Source organism: Cydia splendana, chromosome 21 (assembly GCF_910591565.1).
Source record: "Cydia splendana chromosome 21, ilCydSple1.2, whole genome shotgun sequence".
NCBI lineage: Eukaryota > Metazoa > Arthropoda > Insecta > Lepidoptera > Tortricidae > Cydia > Cydia splendana.
Window position 1 is genome coordinate 15,170,621 of NC_085980.1, and position 25,727 is coordinate 15,196,347.

At 40.6% G+C, this 25,727-nt stretch overlaps 1 protein-coding gene across 1 annotated transcript in view; it reads right to left on the reverse strand.

Annotated features, from left to right (window-relative positions):
• Nucleotides 1–25,727, reverse strand: part of LOC134801374 (uncharacterized) — a 62,066-nt gene that overhangs the window by 5,320 nt on the left and 31,019 nt on the right. The window contains exons 5-17 of the mRNA XM_063773914.1: nt 13,301–13,440; nt 12,855–13,013; nt 11,594–11,761; nt 11,382–11,468; nt 11,170–11,256; nt 11,064–11,123; nt 10,852–10,938; nt 10,640–10,726; nt 10,428–10,514; nt 10,216–10,302; nt 10,004–10,090; nt 9,792–9,878; nt 9,580–9,666 (exon numbers count right to left, since the gene is read on the reverse strand). Coding sequence (XP_063629984.1) covers nt 9,580–9,666; nt 9,792–9,878; nt 10,004–10,090; nt 10,216–10,302; nt 10,428–10,514; nt 10,640–10,726; nt 10,852–10,938; nt 11,064–11,123; nt 11,170–11,256; nt 11,382–11,468; nt 11,594–11,761; nt 12,855–13,013; nt 13,301–13,440 — 1,310 coding nt within the window. The remainder of the gene's footprint in view (nt 1–9,579; nt 9,667–9,791; nt 9,879–10,003; nt 10,091–10,215; nt 10,303–10,427; nt 10,515–10,639; nt 10,727–10,851; nt 10,939–11,063; nt 11,124–11,169; nt 11,257–11,381; nt 11,469–11,593; nt 11,762–12,854; nt 13,014–13,300; nt 13,441–25,727) is intronic.

Consider the following 25,727-nt stretch of genomic DNA (forward strand, 5'->3'; position numbering starts at 1 on the left):
GGTTTCAAATGTGCTTGTTCTCATTATGTAGTGTGTGAACTACGCATTACCCACACACATGCATATCTTAGTATACAGGGTGGCCCATTTAGATCGGTTAGTATAGGAAAATCTGAAACTATAAGACATACGACGACCTCTTCTTAGGAACCATGTCATCGATTTTAGTACCTAACAAGAAAAACTGCATTCATACAGTTTTTCTTGTTAGGTAGGTATATTTCACAAGTTTTGTTTTTCGTCTTAAGTAATGATTAATTAATTTGATTTTTTCTTATTACATAGATAATAAGTCCGAGATCTCAAATTTTTGTAACACTAGGCCAAATCAATTCACTATGAGTGTCCAAATAGTCACTTTTGCACAAATGTCTTTTTAATTAAGAGCGCTATTACATTTCGGCGTTGAGCGAGTTTAGGTATTTTACGCGCTGCGGCAGGCCGTGCGAGCTCAGTATGCCGATCCCTTCTACCACACTCGCACTACAATGATGGATTAAACATTCTTGATCCTTCGCGAAGCATATTGAAATCAACCATAACAACACTAACTGTACTTAACTTTCAAAGTTCTAAAACTGTTATTTGGTAAGTACGTAAATACTAAATGCAGTGCAAATGTACATAGGGGCTGTTCATAAATAACGTCATCTATTTTTGACGATTTTTGACCCCCCCCCCCCCCCCTCAAATCATCCAAAAATCAAGCTTCGGATGAATCTGTTTCCTCCTACGTCATGTTACCATCATCCGATGTCCAGACCCCCCCCCCCCCACTCCTCCCATTTGAAACGACGTAATTTATGAATAGCCCTCGTACTTATGAAGGTATATTACTCGAAAGAAATTATAGGTACCTACTCGCTTATTTACATGTTTCGTCATTGCATTTGGTACCTATAGGTTGTAAAGTTTGTATCAACGAGGGTTTAAAAACGAACTGGTACTGAGGATCTGATGATGATTAAGGTGGTCACGGATACCAATCAACCATGTAGTAACATGATTAGGCTCGTTTGATTCGTCTCAACAAGATCTTTGATACTGAAGATACACAGGGTCTGATGATGGAGCTGGAAGGTGGCCACGGGTACCAGTCTATCATGTAACTAAACAACTTCGTGTTTAAGCTCGTTTGATTCGTCTCAACAAGATCTTTGACACAAGACAGTACTCAGGGTCTGATGATGGAGCTGGAAGGTACCATTACCAATCAACCATGCAACTAAACCACTTCGTGTTTGGGCTCGTTTGATTCGTCTCAACAAGATCTTTGACACAAGACAGTACTCAGGGTCTGATGATGGAGCTGGAAGGTACCATTACCAATCAAACATGCAACTAAACCACATCGTGTTTAGGATCGTTTGATTCGTCACAACAAGATCTTTGACACTAGGTGATAATCAGAGTCTGATGATGGAGCTGGAAGGTGGTCACCGGTACCAATCAACCATGCAACTAAACCACTTCGTGTTTAGGCTCGTTTTATTCGTTTCAACAAGATCTTTGACACAAGATAGTACTCAGGGTCTGATGTTGGAGCCGGAAGGTGGTCACCGGTACCAATCAACCATGCAACTAAACCACTTCGTGTTTAGGCACGTTTTATTCATCTCAACAAGATCTTTGACACAAGGTAGTACTCAGGGTCTGATGATGGAGCGCGAAGGTGGCGACGGGTACCTGTCTATCATCATCAGCTCCATCATCAGACCCTGAGTAGTATCTTGTGTCAAACATCTTATTACGACGAATCAAACGAGCCCAAACACGAAGTGGTTCAGTTACATGGTAGACTGGTACCCGTGGCCACAGTCCAGCTCCATCATCAGACCCTGAGTACTAACTTGTGTCAAAGATCTTGTTGCGACGAATCGAACGAAGCCAAACACGAAGTGGTTTAGTTGCATGGTTGATTGGTACCGGTGACCACCTTCCGGATCCATCATCAGACCCTCAGTACTACCTTGTGTCAAAGATCTTGTTGCGACAAATCAAACGAGCCCAAACACGAAGTGGTTCAGTTACATGGTAGACTGGTACCAGTGGCCACAGTCCAGCTCCATCATCAGACCCTGAGTACTAACTTGTGTCAAAGATCTTGTTGCGACGAATCGAACGAAGCCAAACACGAAGTGGTTTAGTTGCATGGTTAATTGGTACCGGTCACCACCTTCCGGATCCATCATCAGACCCTCAGTACTACCTTGTGTCAAAGATCTTGTTGCGACAAATCAAACGAGCCCAAACACGGAGTGGTTCAGTTACATGGTAGACTGGTACCCGTTGCCGCCTTCCAGCTCCATCATCAGATCCTGAGTACTATCTTGTGTCCAAGGTCTTGTTGAGACGAATCAAACGAGCCTAAACACGAAGTGGTTTAGTTGCATGGTTGATTGGTACCGGTGGCCACAGTCCAGCTCCATCATCAGACCCTGAGTACTAACTTGTGTCAAAGATCTTGTTGCGACGAATCGAACGAAGCCAAACACGAAGTGGTTTAGTTGCATGGTTAATTGGTACCGGTCACCACCTTCCGGATCCATCATCAGACCCTCAGTACTACCTTGTGTCAAAGATCTTGTTGCGACAAATCAAACGAGCCCAAACACGGAGTGGTTCAGTTACATGGTAGACTGGTACCCGTGGCCACCTTCCAGCTCCATCATCAGATCCTGAGTACTATCTTGTGTCCAAGGTCTTGTTGAGACGAATCAAACGAGCCTAAACACGAAGTGGTTTAGTTGCATGGTTGATTGGTACCGGTGACCACCTTCCGGCTCCAACATCAGACCCTGAGTACTATCTTGTGTCAAAGATCTTATAGAAACGAATAAAACGAGCCTAAACACGAAGTGGTTTAGTGGCATGGTTGATTGGTACCGGTGACCACCTGCCGGCTCCATCATCAGACCCTGAGTACTATCTTGTGTCAAAGATCTTGTTGAGACGAATCAAACGAGCCTAAACACGAAGTGGTTTAGTTGCATGGTTGATTGGTACCGGTGACCACCTTCCGGCTCCATCATCAGACCCTGAGTATTATCTTGTGCCAAAGATCTTGTTGAGACGAATCAAACGAGCCCAAACACGAAGTGGTTTAGTTGCATGGTTAATTGGTACCGGTGACCACCTTCCGGCTCCATCATCAGACCCTGAGTACTATCTTAAGTCAAAGATCTTGTTGAGACGAATAAAACGAGCCTAAACACGAAGTGGTTTAGTTGCATTGTTGATTGGTACTGGTGACCACCTTCCGGCTCCATCATCAGACCCTGAGTACTATCTTAAGTCAAAGATCTTGTTGAGCCGAATCAAACGAGCCCAAACACGAAGTGGTTTAGTTGCATGGTTGATTGGTACCGGTGACCACCTTCCGGCTCCATCATCAGACCCTGAGTACTATCTTGTGTCAAAGATCTTGTTGAGATGAACAAAAAGGAGCCTAAACACGAAGTGGTTTAGTTGCATGGTTGATTGGTACCGGTGACCACCTTCCGGCTCCATCATCAGACCCTGAGAACTATCTTGAGTCAAATAAATACATATAGAATGTCAGGTCGTGTCAAATATTTTTAATCCTGTCCGGTAGTTTATTAAACTGTACCATTATAAATTATAATACTATAAAAACAGTGCTAGGATCAAAGTCTCTCGTTGCGGTTTACACGCACACAGTATAGCGTTTTACACGGCGCCCGCCGCACACAATGATAAAAAACCTCGTCGTCGCCGTTGAAAATGTGCGGAGCCGACCGACACACGTCCTGCCTCTACAAGCTCTGCCGCGGCACTGAGCTGGCGCAGCGCGCGTCATCGGTAATATAGAGTAGTTTTCAAAAAATTGCCAAAAAATTATAGTAGAATTTCATAAACACTAATGTATACCAACAGTATAAGCAAACGTTGCAGATTGCTTGAGTATGAAAATGACTTCGATATTAAGTAGATTTTCGTAGGAATTGACACTTGTTTCGGAGAGAAAATCGAGTTCGTTTTACTTTGATTTTCTCTTTCTCAAAGGTATGTAGGAAAAATATAGTTTGATATGCCTAAAGTACAGGGTATTAGTAATACAAAATAGCCAGGTTTAGCAGAGTAAAATTCTCAACATTTCCAAATAAGAGCTCGCCATTCAGTGCTTCACGGGGTTTTTCGGAAACGACCATCAGAAAAAAAATCATTACTAATTTAATAAGTCCTTTTTCTAATATTTACAACGATATTTATAAAGATAAGAAGACGCTTTTACTGGAACAAGTACTCATTGTTTCTAATAATGAGCGCAAAGTCCTGAATTTCGTCGACTAGTATCATCAATTTTGCATTATTTCGACTTTTCTTGTAAGAGCGCTCTTAATAATAATTTGTTATCTTGAATTTTCTCTTTGACCTCTTTCAGCACAAGGCCGCATTGGCAGGATCGCTTTGTGAGGACGGTCGTTAAAGAAGAACTCTTTCGTACTGAATATAGGTTTATTCTGTCTTAAATAACAAGTAGAAGCCATTATATAAGCTATGCACGTGTGTGGGTAAGGCGTACTACACACACTACAATTTACAGGTCGTTTCACGAAAGCTGGCACTAATGGAATTAACAAAACTTTCATTGTATGAGTGACACATGTATCAGTAATTCAGTATACACTACAGTCAGAGCCGCCATTTTATTATTGGTCAATGTCATACACACATAGATATTTTCATTTACTCATTCGTTCCACTTTTTGTGAATTGACCTGTTGCAGTAGCAGAAGTACTCACTGCATAAAAGAAACAATACCTTTTGTTTAACAGATAGGGTTTGAGATCAAGAAATCACCTCACAAAATTCATACTATAAATACACCAGTCAAATCTTTGTGAAAGTACTAAGGGCGATCGAAATATCATTGAGCCTCTCATTCCGTCGATTGCGAGTGATTCTGCGTGCCGATGTCGGTCGAAACCCTAATCCCTTCTCATGCATTATGAATACGCGTGTGATCATGGTATAATAATATACTCCGCCTGGTACTCCATTCCGAGATTCGCGTATGACCTAACTGACACGCGCCTACGTCATCATGCTGTTTACAGGTTCTCAAACTTTGAAATGTGGGAGAATTTTAACCAACGGTGAAAATTATTTTAACGGCATTAATTTTAAGTTATTCATGTAGAAACATAGTAAAATAAAACAAATCTAATGTATTAAATTAAACTTTATTTATCTATACAAGACAAACGTTTAAAAAACTAATTCACAGTTACACATTAATTACCAAGCTTACGACGTGAAAAGTTTGGAAAACACTGCGACTGCTGACACTGAGCGAGAAGGAAATAACAATTAACACGCGTTCGACAAGGATGACGGTCAGGGCATGAAGTTATCTAGATCCGAATTGTCAAATGTGCACAGCGCTATCCTGTGTTGCCAGTAGTATAAACAGAATTACCCGAAAGTCTGAAATTTCTTTCGTGAATCGGAAGATATTGCTAACGAGTAATTAAAAATAACGTGTTATTGTAAAATTTAAGCTAAAATACATATAAATGAAAATTATAAAATTATAAAGAAATATTTTAACTTATTAACCATAGGTATAATGTACCCATGTAACATGTTATGTTGAAATAAAGTGGCAATGTTATTGTGACGTAGGCCCGTGTCACTCTGGGAATGGAAGACCATGTTTTATTAGACCATGCGTGTGATGACAGTTTAAATAAAATGCAACTGTTCTGACTCCTTAACGCGCGAAGAGCATGATACTTCTGATGAGATTTTTATATAATCAATATATATAATAAAAGAAAGTGTACAATGTGCGTGCCGCTAAAACTCAGAAATGAGTTCCGATACGATCAAGGAAGCTATTTGGGGTGGTAGCCCTCTATCTCCCGCCTATGAAGAAGTTTTCCGTTTTTACCTGAAGGGTGTGCTTTTGAAGATGAAGGCTGAAAGTTTCGCCCTCTGAGACCCAGAAGCAGTTGTTTTTGTTTTTGAATTTTGAACCTTAACTTAATAAAGGAAAATTCAGAATAGATCGTGAAATATATACCTACAAAAATTTGTACCTGGGGCCGATTGCATAACAAACTACAACTAATATTACAAGCGGAACTCCTTATTTAATAAGTAAAATTAGAAAAGGAGTTTCGCTTGTAATATTAGTTGTAGTTTGTTATGCAATCGGCCCCTGGTGACATGTCTCGGGTCTCGGAGGCTAGATATTTCTAGAACATTCGAGAGTATTCGAGAGCATTCCACAGCATATCAGAACATTCTGGAATGTTGGCGAATATTCGAGAACATTCTAGATCATTGTGAACATTCCAGAACACTTTCGAATATTGTGGAATATTCTGGAACATTCGATGCCGTCTCGGAGGCTAGACATTTTTGGAACAGTCCAGACCATTTGAGAGTATTCAAGAGCATTCCACAGCATATTAGAACATTCTGGAATGTTGTCGAATGTTTGAGAACGTCTCAGATCATTGTGGAATATTCCAGAACACTCCCGAATGTTATGGAATATTCTGGAACATTGTAGCCCATTCGAAGCCTTTTTTATATGGGTGGAGCTACAGAACATTCTGGAATGTTTTCGAGTATTCGAGAACTTTCTAGATCATTGTGGAACATTCCGGGACACTTTCAAATGTGGAATATTCTGGACCATTCGAAACCTTTTTTATAGGGTTGGAGCTACCTATTGGTAAGGGTATATATTTAAAGCAAGACAGTTGTGCTGTTCGAATGTTCGGGAATATTCCGGATAAACATTCCAGAATATTCCGGAATGTTATCAAATATTCGTAAATATAGCCTAGAATCCAGGATCCCAGATCATTGTGGAGTATTCCAGATCATTGTGGAGTGTTCCAGAACACACTCAAATGTTGTGGAATATTCTAGAACATTGTAGACTATTCGAAGCCTTCATCATACTCTCAGGAGATTTTCGACAAACACTTCCAGTTATTAGTTATATATTCCCTATGCTTTTCTCACGGTCAACTATGCGTAGGTTGCTCTCGAGTTGGAAATAAAAAATGTACATAGAAGTAGGTATAAGTATTGTACTTAGAAAAAAAAAACCTAAATATATTTTCAAGTTTATCCTTTTATTACAACCATCACACAATTCTCATGTCAGCTCCCTGAGCGAAGCCGGGTACCTCAGCTAGTATAAAATAATATTCAAACTGATACTCCTTCGTTACACGACATGAATTAACCGGTATTATCACTGTTTGGTTTTTATAATAACCGACGAGTAAATAAAATCAAACAATATTTATGCCAATTACTTACATCATTTTTTATAAACACAATTCCTACTCAAATTTAAAAGAGTATCAAACGCGATCATGCCATGGATGTACGTGCACCAACCTAAACGCTATGAAACATATTCAATTATGTAGCTTATCCATATTTCACTTGCTTATACAATCTTTTTACAAAGGTATCACAGTAGTTTATTTTCTAGTTGCATGCTATTTAATTTACCCATTTTTATTTATTTGACAAAGTGTACCATTAATTATTTTAGTTGCATGCAAAAATGTTATTCCTACACTTACTTGAGTACCCCAACGAATGATCATTATTAAAAAATGAAAGTTTCCACTTACCTACTTGAAACAATTTAGTTTGAAACATTTATTATAAAGATTTTTCGTTTCTTTGGTCGCAGGAATTTTTCGAAGTTTTTCTCTGTGAACAACGATAGTCTCATTTGGCGTATTTTTTTACATAAGAAATGCTTTATTGTTATAAAAGTATTATTCACGCGAAAATTGTAGAGGGAGCAGCACATAGCTCGTATACCTATAATCACTTCCCTATGTCTACAAAAAAATCAATTCAGATGATTCCTATTTCTACAGATTTCCTTAGTAACTCATTTTTATAGAAATTATTTTTTATCACTCGGTATATGTAGTTATTGTAGGTACATAACTTACCAAGACAGTTACAAGAAAAAATAGTAATAAAATGTGAAGCAATATAAGAAAGTTGTATATTCTGTATTTAGTAGGCATGGAAATCTATAGAAGTGGGAACAGCAACCACAGAACACAAGAAAATAGTATGGTAGAGGTATGACAACGTGTACACATAGAAAACTACACAAATGGAAAATGATAATGAAACTTGCGAAGAACCATTTGCATGAGGCAACTTACTTGTTGTTGGTTTCGCCATTTCCGGAGGCGGTGTTATTAGAGTGATTCTCAAGAAAGTGGTATCGACAGGTGGTGGAGTGGTTAATGCAACATTTTATTTTGTATTTTTTTAAATTTAAGAATGAAAAATATGTTTTACTACTTCAATTAAGTACCCCAAATTTTCAAAAGGGAACGGAAAATGAAGAAGTTATTTACAAGACTTACAATAACCTATAGTTCGTTTTTTTTAGCATTAGTAATAAGGTAAACAATCTTGATGTGTCTTTTAATTCAAAAACACATTTTAAAAATAAGTTACGGCAAATATGTAACAATTATGAATCTAATACGATCATTTATATTCTTCTGCTTAGATAACTAATAGTTTTTGATTTTTAAAAAGCGTTTTTCAATTAAAAGACATGTCAAGATCGCTTACCTTCTTGCAATTCTTTCTAATGCTAAAAAAACGAACTTTATACATTGAACACAGGTTAAAGTTAAGCAGGTTACAGTGAAAAATACATTCTTTTTTATTTTTTGTCTTGAACGGATAATAATACGAATGTCTCACTTTTAGCATAGATGAATAAACCTTCATATAATATTAAAATGATATTATTACATTAGGCCCCATACCAAATTCGTAAAATAATCGAGACAAGTTAAAGTTAACATACCGTTACAAAACCCCAGATTCCTGCTTTTAACCACTTGTCTCTACGAAACTACGACACTTGGGTCATGATGGTACCCTACGGTGGTTAGCTTGATACTTACCTAATATTTTGCCATAATTATGATCTAAATAAAATTTTCTGTGTATGAGTCAGATGCAATACCGCGGATGTACAGGTCAGGTTACAGTGAAAATATCCTTGGACAAACTTCGTGCGTGAATATTGTTGTAAAAAATGTATATATAAGGCCCGTGTAATGTACATTTTAAAAGGTATTGTTTATGTTATTATATAGCATGATATTTTATTTACATAAATTGGTGCTTATAAAATCTAAAGAACTAAAACTGGAAGAGCGATGCTATTGGACAAGACAGGTTACAGTGAAAACTGCTACTCTTTATTTTTTATAATTAAAAGTATTAAATTTAAATAAAATTAATGACTTGGCCTCCATAAATATTGTTTTAGTTTATCTAAATACATTTTTGTTTCATATGAAAAAGAGCAAATAAACATACATTCAATTCAAAAACTCGATGATAGGTGAAGATGCCACTCTTTTGAGAATTACTCATTAATAAAAAGTACTTGATATTTTACTCGTTCTATTTAGGCGGAGGTAAACATCGCGAGATGGAACCCGGATAAGTCCTATAATTATCACTCGCTGTAGTCAGCCTGAGGCGGGCTGGAGGGTCTTGCGGCGCCCTTGAAGATGAGGGCTTACCTGGGTGAGCAGGTGCTTGAGCGTCTCGTAGGTGAGCCAGCAGATGGCGGCGGCCGGCATCTGGTACAGCACGCGCGCGGAGGCGCCCTTGAAGATGAGGGCTTACCTGGGTGAGCAGGTGCTTGAGCGTCTCGTAGGTGAGCCAGCAGATGGCGGCGGCCGGCATCTGGTACAGCACGAGCGCGGAGGCGCCCTTGAAGATGAGGGCTTACCTGGGTGAGCAGGTGCTTGAGCGTCTCGTAGGTGAGCCAGCAGATGGCGGCGGCCGGCATCTGGTACAGCACGCGCGCGGAGGCGCCCTTGAAGATGAGGGCTTACCTGGGTGAGCAGGTGCTTGAGCGTCTCGTAGGTGAGCCAGCAGATGGCGGCGGCCGGCATCTGGTACAGCACGCGCGCGGAGGCGCCCTTGAAGATGAGGGCTTACCTGGGTGAGCAGGTGCTTGAGCGTCTCGTAGGTGAGCCAGCAGATGGCGGCGGCCGGCATCTGGTACAGCACGCGCGCGGAGGCGCCCTTGAAGATGAGGGCTTACCTGGGTGAGCAGGTGCTTGAGCGTCTCGTAGGTGAGCCAGCAGATGGCGGCGGCCGGCATCTGGTACAGCACGCGCGCGGAGGCGCCCTTGAAGATGAGGGCTTACCTGGGTGAGCAGGTGCTTGAGCGTCTCGTAGGTGAGCCAGCAGATGGCGGCGGCCGGCATCTGGTACAGCACGCGCGCGGAGGCGCCCTTGAAGATGAGGGCTTACCTGGGTGAGCAGGTGCTTGAGCGTCTCGTAGGTGAGCCAGCAGATGGCGGCGGCCGGCATCTGGTACAGCACGCGCGCGGAGGCGCCTTTGAAGATGAGGGCTTACCTGGGTGAGCAGGTGCTTGAGCGTCTCGTAGGTGAGCCAGCAGATGGCGGCGGCCGGCATCTGGTACAGCACGCGCGCGGAGGCGCCCTTGAAGATGAGGGCTTACCTGGGTGAGCAGGTGCTTGAGCGTCTCGTAGGTGAGCCAGCAGATGGCGGCGGCCGGCATCTGGTACAGCACGCGCGCGGAGGCGCCCTTGAAGATGAGGGCTTACCTGGGTGAGCAGGTGCTTGAGCGTCTCGTAGGTGAGCCAGCAGATGGCGGCGGCCGGCATCTGGTACAGCACGCGCGCGGAGGCGCCCTTGAAGATGAGGGCTTACCTGGGTGAGCAGGTGCTTGAGCGTCTCGTAGGTGAGCCAGCAGATGGCGGCGGCCGGCATCTGGTACAGCACGCGCGCGGAGGCGCCCTTGAAGATGAGGGCTTACCTGGGTGAGCAGGTGCTTGAGCGTCTCGTAGGTGAGCCAGCAGATGGCGGCGGCCGGCATCTGGTACAGCACGCGCGCGGAGGCGCCCTTGAAGATGAGGGCTTACCTGGGTGAGCAGGTGCTTGAGCGTCTCGTAGGTGAGCCAGCAGATGGCGGCGGCCGGCATCTGGTACAGCACGCGCGCGGAGGCGCCCTTGAAGATGAGGGCTTACCTGGGTGAGCAGGTGCTTGAGCGTCTCGTAGGTGAGCCAGCAGATGGCGGCGGCCGGCATCTGGTACAGCACGCGCGCGGAGGCGCCCTTGAAGATGAGGGCTTACCTGGGTGAGCAGGTGCTTGAGCGTCTCGTAGGTGAGCCAGCAGATGGCGGCGGCCGGCATCTGGTACAGCACGCGCGCGGAGGCGCCCTTGAAGATGAGGGCTTACCTGGGTGAGCAGGTGCTTGAGCGTCTCGTAGGTGAGCCAGCAGATGGCGGCGGCCGGCATCTGGTACAGCACGCGCGCGGAGGCGCCCTTGAAGATGAGGGCTTACCTGGGTGAGCAGGTGCTTGAGCGTCTCGTAGGTGAGCCAGCAGATGGCGGCGGCCGGCATCTGGTACAGCACGAGCGCGGAGGCGCCCTTGAAGATGAGGGCTTACCTGGGTGAGCAGGTGCTTGAGCGTCTCGTAGGTGAGCCAGCAGATGGCGGCGGCCGGCATCTGGTACAGCACGCGCGCGGAGGCGCCCTTGAAGATGAGGGCTTACCTGGGTGAGCAGGTGCTTGAGCGTCTCGTAGGTGAGCCAGCAGATGGCGGCGGCCGGCATCTGGTACAGCACGCGCGCGGAGGCGCCCTTGAAGAAGCCGAGCGGGCCCGTCGCGCGCAGCACCAGCGCCGCCGCCTGCACCAGCCCGTCCGCGCCGCCCGCCACCTCCTGCACAACAACAACATACACCATGACATTCTTGTTAACGCGCGCTCATACAATCATGTTGCAAGACATGAGAAAACTCACAAAAATCCGCTTATACTTCGAGGAATGAAAATGAAAATGTTCATCAAGTCAAGTTCACATGTCAGCGAAAGCTATTCGATCTTTTTGATCCTCCTTTTCGAAGATTTTTTTAAAAGAGTTACATCACACGACATAAACGAGATAAATACTATAAATGTGAAAATCGAAGACGAAAAATACAAACGTGACCTACAAACGCCAGCAAAGCTTCAAAGGACGACCTGGATGCGTCTCACGGCCAGACATAGAACATCAGCAGTAGCCACGTGGCTTTATCATACCACACTGCGGCAGTGCATCGGCGCATGACAGAGAGGCATACCTGTGTGTTGAGCACGGTCTTGCACACGTCGAGCGGCGAGACATACCTGCGTGTTGAGCACGGTCTTGCACACGTCGAGCGGCGAGACATACCTGCGTGTTGAGCACGGTCTTGCACACGTCGAGCGGCGAGACATACCTGCGTGTTGAGCACGGTCTTGCACACGTCGAGCGGCGAGACATACCTGCGTGTTGAGCACGGTCTTGCACACGTCGAGCGGCGAGACATACCTGCGTGTTGAGCACGGTCTTGCACACGTCGAGCGGCGAGACATACCTGCGTGTTGAGCACGGTCTTGCACACGTCGAGCGGCGAGACATACCTGCGTGTTGAGCACGGTCTTGCACACGTCGAGCGGCGAGACATACCTGCGTGTTGAGCACGGTCTTGCACACGTCGAGCGGCGAGACATACCTGCGTGTTGAGCACGGTCTTGCACACGTCGAGCGGCGAGACATACCTGCGTGTTGAGCACGGTCTTGCACACGTCGAGCGGCGAGACATACCTGCGTGTTGAGCACGGTCTTGCACACGTCGAGCGGCGAGACATACCTGCGTGTTGAGCACGGTCTTGCACACGTCGAGCGGCGAGACATACCTGCGTGTTGAGCACGGTCTTGCACACGTCGAGCGGCGAGACATACCTGCGTGTTGAGCACGGTCTTGCACACGTCGAGCGGCGAGACATACCTGCGTGTTGAGCACGGTCTTGCACACGTCGAGCGGCGTGGTGGCGGCGGCGGCCAGCGCGCCCGCGCACGCGCCGGACAGCGCGTGCGCGCCAGGGTCGTACTTGCGCGTCGGGTTCACGAGCGACTGGCACCACTCGTACGTCACGAAGTGGACCGACTGCAATCATAAATATACAGTTTAAGAGCGTTTTCACATTGTCCGATTCGATATCGGATGTTAGGATCCTACATCGCCGGATGTAGTCAGGCCGCGACATAGAGCAACGGCAGACCTACCGCGAGATCGAGGGATGAGAAAGCCAAGATCGCAGTAAGAAATCGGATGATCACGGCACGGCAACGAGTAGAGAATGCATCATCAGCTAGCAAGCTAGACCTAATGGGGTCGAGACGGGCTGATGACGATGAGTGGTATTCTGGTATTAAAACAAGGCTTGGTGTTACCTGGAAGGGCACGTTCATGACGACCTGCGTGCTGTACGACCGGTAGAAGGCCCGTATCCCCTCAGCCTTGTAGATCCGCCGCGCGCACTCCCACACGCTTCTGTAGGGCGAGTTCAGCATCTGCAGCCGTTGTTTTACCACTGTAACCAACAATTGTTCATAGTCAAACATTTATACTACTAGTTCTCTTAACCCTTTGAACGCCACGCCTACCATTTGCGGTGCATTATCGTAACCTTGTAGGACGTATAGACGATTAGAAGATTCAGAACTTAATCTAAGAGCGATATTCACAGGTATAAAATAAATGTAAAGAAGTTTGATCAACAAGAGGTATCAAAGGTCGAGCCCAGCCCTATTGACCCAGCGGAGTCATTGTGTAAAGATTATTGAACCTTCGTATGACTGCAATAAGCGCTGGTATCGTTGGCCGAGATTCGCGAGACACTGTGCACTGTGGTTAAGCTGAATAGGTAACCACATTACTTACTTATACCTAATACAAGACAACATTATTTATTTGGCCAACATAGGTTATAGGGTGTTAAGGCTTCGTCACACAGGCGCGTTTTCCGGGCGGGGCGTGAGCGGGGCGCGCCGCTTTTACGTATAAAACGCTCACGCCCCGCCCGGAAAACGCGCCTGTGTGACGGAACCTTTACAGTTCAGTCAGTTTCTCTAAATATACGGCGTCTTACGGCATACAAATTGGTAGCTATTAAATTAATCAGGATTTCATTAAAACCCAACTCACAAAAAAAAAATGTTAAATTAACATCCATTCTCCTTTAATTGAATTTAATCAAAGGCAAATATTAACAAACCTTTGTTATAAACTGTATTTTCTTCTAGCATCAAGGCAAAATGGCGATGAACCGTAAGGGTATAAAAATAGCAAGTGTGTCACTTATGGTCAACGACCGCCGTCGTCACGACACGAGACTAACCCCCGTGGACTGCTATCAGTAGGGTCAGGAACAACAGGCCATCAAACACACATACAAATGCGGCAATGGACTTTACTGCACATCATTTAAGTATCTATTTGTATATACGTACTGCCTTCAATTGATGATAGTACGAGTCATGAACTTAAGCTAAAAATCGCAAATAGCTTATGTATACTTAACATAGCTCGAAGCATATCTACCTAAGTATGCGATAATGAACTCTACTGCGCTAAATTAAGTATATATTTGTGTTGACTCAATTGAAGATAACATGAGTCGTAAACTAATGTTGAAAAGTCGTATCTTTATGATGTTGAGAGTAACATGTGGCTTTGACGAATATGATATTCGTATCACAATTTATTGTTGTGATGTGTACCATGTAGTCCATGAGACGTGAATCAGTTGGGTGTGTAATGCTTAATATAATTATAAAAAAACTATCACACATTTGTTATAACGCCACTTGATATATTATTGTATGTTATAATGTAATTTTTATTATACGTTGTCTTTGTTATATTGTGATTTCATCTAAACTGTCATTGATATAATGCCTAATGTAATATAATTTTCAAATAGTATATAGACATATTTTATAATTACATTTGTTATATTATATTTTTGTATAACGTAATACGTATAGGAAATTCATTAAAAGCCGTTTCACTATCCGTTTCGTGTAGGACATCAGAAAACGAAAGAGATTCAATGCACTCAATAAATTTATTTGTATTAGCTTTACTAAAATCTCTTTTTCTTTGGAACCAAAATTTAGGGGCTCTCTGAAGCTTTAATTTACATTTAAGGATTTGTCCCGTGTCATGATCTGAAAGACCTAGTTTATGAACTGACCCAGTCGCAGATTTAATATTACTAATAATTTGATCGATACAAGCGAGCTTACGTGTCGGATCGGATATATGCAATTTTGTATTAAAAGAGTTGCAAATGCTAACTAGTTGTTCTGCATATTTATCATTTTTAAGTATATCAATATTAAAGTCACCTGCTATTACTATTTTTTTATTTTGTTTTTTCGTTAATCTGTGAAGTAGAGATTCTAGCCTATGCAGAAATAGTGACATATCGGACTTTGGTGTTGTGTATATACAGACAACAACCAGATTACTATCCGTAAGCGAAATACCACAACATTCAAAGGCATTCTGAATTGAATACTCTTTCGTTATCCCAAGGTTAATAAAGTTTATATCTGTTTTCACTAGTATGCACACCCCTCCTCGTTTTAAATTTGGTCGCGACCAATGAGAACCTGTCATTATGTCAGTATTATGTTTTGTCATTATTCATTTACTGATAACGTAAAGTTTTACATACTTTTTATAACTAGTACGCAGACCTACTGCTTTTGCTAGCTATTTTATTCTAGGGAGGTCGCAGTTCTAACCTAACCTAACCAATTTTTTCACGGTTTTCGTTCTGCGGGGCCCGCAGTTCAAACCTAACCTAAACCACTTTTTTTCGTAGAGTATTTTATTCTACGGAGGGGCAAAGTTCTAACCTAATCCTCCTTTTGTTAGGTAGTTATTCGTTTATGCGGAGTCGCAGTTCCAACCTAACCTAACCCATTTATGTCATGTAACTATTATGCCACATAAATAATTATGTTATGTCACTTGTTATAGCAAATAATATGCTTTAGAGTATGTAATAATTATGGCAATGTATATTAGACGAAGTGTAAATATACCTTATGACCATTATACAAATAATAATATTATGTATACCGTTAATTAGATGCCATTTATTACGTTATTCAAAATAACGATATATCAAACTATAATATATGAAAAGTAATTATAACAAATGTAATGCACCCGAATCAGTTCAACGCTATATTTATATTATAAGCACCACCACGATGATACGTATATTTAGGCGTTTTCAATTTATAATAAGACTGATTTATGCAATTTTAACGGCGTATGGAAATCATTCCATGGGAGTGATCTACAGATTTTCTAGGGCTAGTGAAAAGAGGTTTTGCTGAACAGTGGGACGTATATCTAAGTTAAACACTGCAGAAAGTTGTAAGAAAATAAGCTGCAGAGAATTGTAAGTGGTCGCTATGAATGTTGATACGCAGGATTCTTTTTGCTTCAATAGAAATTATGCCTATTCTAACCTACGGCCACGGCTCCCAAACTTGGTCATTATGTCATTAACTGAACTCCAAAAGTCCTGACTCAAGATTTGCCAACGAGCAATGGAGCGCAGCTTACTGGGACACTGGGAGTCCGTAGAACCGATCGGATAGGGAACACAGCTGCACTCCAAAACTGGTATCGCAGATGTGGATGTGAAGCTCAAGTGGGATTGGGCGGGACACATCTGCCTGATGCATCCGGAAACATGGGCTAAAATAGCGACCGAATCACCACATATCACCCGAGAGAGAGAGAGAGAGAGAGAGACAGGCCAAAACGGAGATGCCGAGACGACCCAGACTCATTTTGGCGGGAGCATGCACAAAGCCGTGACGAGTGGAGGAAGGCACCCCGGAGGCCTCTGCCAAGCAGTGGGACGCAATATAATTCCCCAAACGTGTTTGGCTCTCAAGGACAACACAATCAAATCGACTATTAATTAGCATAACAATTGTTTAAGGCTAGCTGTAGTAAAATTATTTACTACTTATAGTACTTAAATCGATGAGAGATTGTCAATTTCCTTGCCCTTGTGATCCGTATCACGACGGCGTAGAGTTCAGAGTAGAGCGTGACGACCCGAGTAGGGCTTCCAATACCGGGATCCCGGGATGCCGCAATACCGGGATCCCGCCTATTTAAACGCATTTTTCAATACCGGTATTTTTTACTGCAATACCGGGATCCCGGTATTTTCAAAAACAAGGAAAATGTGCCGATTATACCGTGTAATATCCATTAAAATGATTAAATTCTGCTCTATCAAGAAGATTACTACACGTCAGACGTATTTAACTGGCATCATGACCACATTTAATTGAAACAAGATCTGTGCATTTGCGTTAGATAAATATTTGGTGATGAATTCTGATGTTCAGGATATGATATTAATATAATTCGTTCTTAAAATTATATCAAAAAGTAGAAAGAAATGACCAAGGAATTGTAGTATGGCAAACGAATTTTTGGCGTCAAATTTGAATATAGTTGGCTGGTTTATTAGGTTGATCTAAAAATGTGACTGGTGAAGTCAACAAAGCGGATAAAATGATTGCCAACCTGGAGGGTGAAATGATAATTATTGCAGATGGCGATTATTGTTTCATATCCTAATTTAAGGACATACATATCTGGTGTTACAGTGAGCATTTTTTAAATAAAACTCAAAAAATTTAAGCGATTCATAGTCAATACCGGGATCCCGGGATCCCGGTATTTATGAAGACAGTTTCGGTATTAATACCGGTATTGAAAAAAGTCCGGTATTTGGAAGCCCTAGACCCGAGATAACTCATGTTCGAAGTTTATCAGGCGAATGGTGGTAACTGTTCATAATTATTATAGTTTTGTTAATGGGAATATGTAATGCAATATTAATAACATGTAGAGTCAATAACAAATGACGGTAAACATTGATCCTCGATACAATTCGGACGTCAGAGCCTTTAAGATGGACAAGCACTCTTCAAGTAAATGTAATCAGGCGCCTCCCTATGGCGTGTAAAATAACGAAGGATGTCATGTTTACTTCTGTGAAGGTTTTTCTAATCTTAAAAATATATGTATGTATTACTTTGCTAAACCGTACTTGTTGACACTTAGACAATGTTGAAACAGATTAGACTTTTTTTTTAATTTGTCTAACCCTTCCTGATATATGTATGTACCTACTTTATGATATCATACTATTCTCCGTTGACCGCGTAACTGATAAGCTATTTAAATCTAAGTGTCACATATACAAATAGAAACACGCTCCAAATATGTTTGCGAACCGTCTGACAACCGACAGGCAAATACGGTATGGCAGACGAACGGTCAGCTGAACAAAGACTGTGTGTAAACAAATCCTTATTTTAATTGAATCGCATATGGGCTGTTCTCAGTTCTGTAGCATATAACGGGTTATAAAGCTAATGACACGTACTTCTCTCTCTCAGACACAGTCAGAAAGGAAGAGCTTCGTCTACCGACCTGTCCGACCTCCTGGAGCTTGAGACGGTCTAACCTGATAGACGGTCTTCTCTACATCGACGTTCTTCTGTTAATTGGAATCGCATATTAGTTGCCTACTGTATAAAGTTCTATTGTTACGGATGTAACGGTATCTAATGCCTTTAAACGAGCAATTCTTGTATATTTATTTATATATATATTTCGGGGATCTCGGAAATGGCTCTAACAATTTCGATGAAATTTGTTATATGCGGGTTTTCGGGGCCGAAAAATCGATCTAGCTAGGTCTTATCTCTGGGAAAACGCGCAATTTTTGAGTTTTTATATGTTTTTCGAGCAAAGCTAGGTATCCCAGATATTATTATTTATTAACCTTAAGTATTTAAGTGGTAAAGATAATGCAACGTTTGAGTCACAAAAGCCGGCACTAAATGTCACGGCACTGTCTATGAAAATATTAGGCAAATCTTAAAGATTGTATTGCAATTGGTAACTACACACTTTATAAACAATTTTATTTTATTTTGTAATATCGTTTTCAATTTTCTGCGTTATTTAATTTAACACTTTCTTAAAATAGTCGTCAATGAACGAACGGTTTTATTTACATATTTACATTGTTATTTACAAACCGTACAATAATAACTTGACCTTAAGATAATTTTAACTCAATATTTCATGATTTAAAATGTTTTATTATCTAAATGAATAACTTCATGCCAATTGTAATTACAATTAGTTATTGCAAATATATAGGAATGGATTCACAGCTTAGTTTTAATTTAAAACATATTTGAACATTTTGAACCGCTTTATCTACAAGGCGATTTATAAAAGATACTTGTCTATTAATAGTATGATATACTTAGCACTGTTAAATATCAGTCGCATGGAGTGATTGAATTGTCTCGTGATTGTTATGTGTTGTAATTACTAATTAGTTCCGTCACTTTTCTACTCAAAAGTGAACTACTGTATGTCTCCATGTGCGAAAAGCCTAAGTCTCCAGTCTAGCCAGTAAACAAGTGCATACGTCACCGTATCATATTCGCAGAAAGCTATTTTTGCTCTTGACTCGCTTGAGTGGTATTCACATTGTATGAATAAGTGAAACTTATACGTATTGTAATCAATCTCTCTCCTCCATACTTTGTTTCTCGAAGTCTAGATAAGCAAGGTTTTATTATTCGTTAGGCACGTGTTTAAAATCGGCACTATATTTTTTATTTTCTTAGATAGACCACGTAGCCAGCCAGATAGTTACAGTTATATATATGAGTCTAAGATCTCGCTATGTGCCGTGTTGTGGCGGTGGCGCCATCTACAGCAATGCGACTGCGTATGGATATTAGTCATTGTTGCAATTGTGGTCAACAGTAGATAGAACCCCGGCCAAACCGCAATAACAATAACAATGCGTAACAGACAAAGAACGCAGTTGCATATTGCAATTGTTTATTTACTACATTTTACCTTCATTTATTTCCTAATTGACATCCAGTTAATCATCCCTTTTCCCCATAATACTTCCTTTGTTTCAATCAATTCATTTCGTTATAGTGTCACTGTCTTCCTGTTTATGTAACGTAGATATTACAGTCCATCTACTCTACCTATAGGTTCCTATGTTACATTTACAGCAAACTTTCGTAGGTAATTTATCGTCAGTCATTTACAGTCGACGTCAAAGATCACTTTTGAACCTTACTCCGTTGTAATAAGGCGAAAAATGTATTATATATCTTTGACGTCAACTGTACACTTACGCCATCTAAACATATAAATTCATCGAAATCGAAAAACCTTTGCCAAATAAGTTTGCTAATATAAACAGAATTAGAACTTAGAACTTGACTTGCGATCAATACAAACCTTAGAAAACCATAAATAAATTCAGGGTTTTCCCCCACGCTAACTCAGCACACTTGATCAGTTTTCCTCACACATTATATGTATTCCACAATTGTACAGCCAAGAATGTAGAGGAAGTCAAGGCGCCGTGACATGCCTAAGAAAACCCCATTTATTTCATCCATATGAATTGGTTTTTATATAAGGCAAATTGCTACTTACATAAGGTTATTAAATTTATTATACTCTGGTTTTCTTTGTGAGTCAAGGATTCGATTGTTTCCAAAGTAGCTGCGTGATGAAATCAAATTATATGGGACTTAGGAAGTTCGACATTTTTGTATTGTGTAGTGTAATTAAAGGGGGAAAATGGAGAGGCAGGAGCTAGCATAAGCGATTAAAAAAGGATATTAAGATTAATTTATAACAGTTTTATTCGTATCACATGTAATGGCATGATATTTGTATAAGTATTTAGCTGTAAGATTAGTTGTAGTATTAACATTGTACTCCGCATCGCGGTTGATTGTGATGTTTCTACCTTAACATAATTTTAAAATCATTGTAACTCACAATATGACAATTTCAATTTCAATTTCAATGTCAGACAGTTGAAACAGTTAAATTATTTCGCAGAATTTCGTGCAATAACTGCAGGGGGACGAAGGTAGACAGGTAATAAAAAACTTATTGCGAACATTTCTAAACCATACATCATTATACTTCTCAATTATGCCTTGTATGTTACTATAGGCACGCTACAGTCAGCTGGTGGCAGTTGAATCCCCCAGGATAGAAGTTAATTTGCATGGAGTCGAGGGAGAGAACTATCACTGCAGCTGTATGTAACATATGAAGATCAATCGAAAAGGTTTTGTAAACCAGGAGCCGAATGTTTACTATCACATATTTGTTTACACCGACCCTCACTACAGTTTACTACCGCGATGTAAGCGTAGGTACCTACACTGCCAGTGTTTCCTGTCATTCAGACAGACAGACACCGGCTGTTTATGCGTCAATATGGAAACAGGACGTAGAGAATTGGGTGTAAATACTTATCCTCTTTTCCCATGAGTTGTCTTTATTCTCTTATATCTTTACTGACGTGCCTCGTATGTTATAAAAACGGCCCAAATATTTATCATACGCGATCCTAATAGCTTTGGCAGTATTTTTTTCAGAAAGGTGGTCATTGTTACGTAGCGACTGCCCCCTAGACTTTTAACACAGCTATTAGAGGTTTCCTAAAGTGTACACACTACATACATGCATTAACATATTACAGTCAAACCTGTATAAGCGAGAGCTCAAGGGGCCAGAATATTTTTCTCGCTCATAGAGGGTTTTCTCTAATCCGAGTTTCTCACTCTTAGAGGTAAGGGATCGGAGATTTCTCCCTTAGGCAAGTTTGAAAAATAAGTCGCAGTGATATGTTCTATTACTAAAATTACATACCTACTTATTCGATTCAGCTAATATTTATGGAAACCAAATTTACTGTGAATTTTGCTTTCGTGATTATCCGTTCTCGAAAGAGGTTGCAATATTTATCGTTAACACTTATTTTTCATATAGATAATCCTAGAATGTGTTAAACAATTCTACACAATCAATACGTAGGCACTGAGCAAGTTTGATCGAAAATATCGGTTCACGGCGCACATTTGTTTTTCTCAAAAGGATCAAAAACAATGACCTAAGAGACAAATCTTTTTTTTATAAACATTAAAAAATGGTCAGATGCACCACGTGTGCGTTAGTTCCACGAAAAGTAGAAAGTGTTAAAAATAACGGATAATACTTACACTCAGGATACTCCCTTATAGAGGCTAAGGGAGAGACACTCTCTGATACAGAGGTTCAAACGGGATAAACGACTCTCTGTTAAAGAGGTTTGTATCTTTCGCTAATAGAGGTAATCTAGGGCAAAAATGACGGGACCTTACAATTACTCTCGCTAATAGAGGTTTCTCGTTTATCCAGTTCTACCTTATCCAGGTTTAACTGTAACTGATATTAGATGTTATGGACATTAAGTCGTGTAGTATATGTGGCGTGGCGATAAGTGTAATGGTAACGCCCTGTAGTATCACTGCACTGTCTGACCATTCGGTGTGCATGCTGATGAAGGAAGGAAAACAGAATGGAATCCTAACCCTAATTAACTGAAACGGGTCGTGAGGTCATTACACGGTGAAGTAAGTGGACCGAGTCAAGTGTCAATAGATAATTAAAACAGTATCTGCGGTAGTGCGATATAAAAGTTTATTCGAAATAAGTAGTATCTGCAAATTAAATCCTCTAATTAAATTCTCCAACTGGATCTCCAAACACACAAACCACCTACAAATCTATCTTGCATTAATGTTAGATTAGATTCTCATGTTCCGTAAACCAGTAACTTCGTGTCCCAGGTTATTGGGGCTACACTCCAGCATTATGTATCTAACAGTTTCTCATATATCCACAGACCGGTTCCTTAAGCCATCGGCGCCTCAACTGTATGTTTAATTGATAAGAAACTGGGTAATTAACCCCGGCTACAGCCATTAGACAGCACGTGTCTTATCTTGAGGAAAATAAATACAACTGTTGTCAATAATTTCACTATTGGATTTACATCGAGGTGTAACGTGCATCGTTAAGAGTACCTTGGAGTAATTTACTGGCATACGAATTGCAAATACACTAAACAGCAATGAAAATGAGTCATTTTGTATAGATTGGTTCCTAGGTTCCCATTTTCATTTTGGGTCATAGGCTAAGTTAATTTCGTTTTATTTAATTTTAACTCTAATTTACGACTTACGACTTACGTCGGAAATAAACGATTTTTATTATTTATTTATTTATTGCACTTCAATATACCTACATACATAACCTAGAAATTACATACGGTTATGATTTTTCTTAAGTTTCTTTGTACTATGCGGTTTCTGTACTTTATCATCCATATTTCAAATTTTCAAGAACATAATAGTACATTATTGTCGAGGCTCGGAAGTAGCTACTTGCAGGCTGAGGATTCGTTTTAAACGGACGACCTTGGGAGTCCGTTTAATTGAATCCGAAGCCAGCAAGTAGCCTTCCAGCCGAGTCATATATAGTGCTTTTCTCAAAAATGGTGCAAGAAATATAAATATCATAGAAATATTTTACAAAAGCAACTTTCTTACGTATATATTTTCACAGAAAAAAGTAGAAACAATTGAAAAAATTAGCTTTGACGCCTTTTTATTTTTTTAATAAAAAAATAGAAGTGTATTTTTCTGCCGAAAATACGCCAACCTATTTGAGACAGCTAAATAGTCGCGGTACTAATCATCTGTTTGGTTGTTTAATGGGCCTGTGCCTTCATTTGATATGGCCATTTCAACTTTTAAAAAGTTTGGAACTCGACAAATAATGGAATTTGTATGCAACATTGCAGTCCCAAAATCGAGACTGCAATGTTTTTAACTTTTTAATTTTTGACTGACCATAAACTACGCGCTTCGCAACCTATTTTTTAAACGGCAAAGTCGACTTTGCCGTCCATTTTTGAGAAAATAATATTATGTACATACCAATATTACCAATTATACAAACATACGTATCTAAATAATATGTAAATTGATGTTTACTTGCGTTAATTAGTAATTAGCATAAAAGCTAAACTATTATGTAAGACAACAAATCGCGACAACTAATTTAAAAACATTTATATTCGAAGTTGAATTACAATGGACCTTCGGCCTTGGGAATAAGGCTCTTTTCGTGAGTCAGAATACTCAGAATAAACGCTAATCATACAAGATTGTAACCAGTTTAAAGTCAACAATGTATCTCGGATCAATGATGATTATCACTTTTGGAGTAGGTACTGGTCTGCTCAAAACAGGTTGAGCATGAGCATATAGGTACTTACGAGATGTTGGTAAGAAAACAGCCAATCGTAAAAATAATCAAATCTGAGCTTATCGGGTCATGCTGTGTGGTAGTCGTTAATAAACGTGGACGCAACGCAACTGAAATAGATTCAATACGGGTAAGTGTGGCTGCCGGATAAGTGTGGCTGGCCTTCATTCCAGAGCCGGTGTACACATTGATTAATGTTTAGTACGAATACATACATTGGAGCTTATTGAATAATGTTTGTTGCGAGTTCATACATTTGCTATTTGTCACTTGCGTTTAGTGGCCCTCGGTTTAGGCTGCGTTTCCACCAGAGATGTGTGAGGATGCGTGCCGAGGGATGTGTTTGTTATGTTTATATTATATATTGTTATGAAATAGAATCACTACTCGGGGAGCGAGTATAGGTAAATGAAGTGATTCTATTGGTACAACAAACACATCCCTATTACGCATCCTCGCACATCTCTGGTGGAAACGCAGCATGAATATTACTGACGACTTTTGGGAGAGACCTCGGTGGTTCAAGGTGTTGAGCCCGGCATTCTGTCACAAGTTTGTCTTATGATCTACCTAGTATGTATGTAAGTAATATGCGTTCTATGACTCAACAATACTCAACATGATGGTACCTAATACATATAAGTCTCAAGCAAACAGCGTGTCGTCTGTACAAGTGTACATCGTCGCTATAATCAATTTGTAACAACTGATATTATGTCTACATCGCAAAAAGGTAAAAAAATACCACAAACACGTTAAAAGAAACCTTAAATAGTCATAGCGACGGCATATTGTGGGAAGCAACATTGCAAGTAATCTAAGTAAACAATGTATTTGCAAAGTGAAATAATCTCTGAAGTAGCAAATAGTACACGTTCCGAGAGTCATTTAAAGAGACATCGTTGAGACAATTGTTATGAATTATTATTTTCTAGCTCTTTTTGCCATATTTTGTTTATCACATAACAACTATTTTATTTTATAGGGATCTATTATTGTGTTTCTGGTGGTGAGCAAGCTACCATAAAATAAATAATCTAAACTGATAATATAAATGCGGAACTGTCTGTCTGACTGTTACCTTATCACAGATAAACTATTTTGTTGAATTTTAGCATGAATAAAGCTTAAAATCTCGGGATAGACATTGGGTAATTTATTTTTGGAAATACACCCTAGGAAAATGACAGTGAGAATCCCACGCGGTCTGAGCTACATACAGCTCTTAAGACGAAAGTGGAGGACCCGCGCCAAATCGCCGTTTCATACAAACGTAGTCCCCATTTTCCTGTGTGGATATTAACATTATTGAAAATATTTTGACACAATTTGTTGCATATCATCCACAGCCACCCCTACGTTTGAGTTTTTTTGAATTTTTAATTATTATAAGAGGTAAGGGCATTAAAAAATCTCTATGAAATTAGTTTTCATAGAGATTTTTCGATCGCTCCTAATTTTTCAATAAATCTAAAAAAGTCAAATGTAGTTCTTGAAAACAAACCTTATGTCTGTTTAATCACAATGTCGTTCAGTGCTGTACTTAAGTACGTGATAATTAATCCGTTTCAAGTGTGACAGTGTAATTCCTGAGCGCAC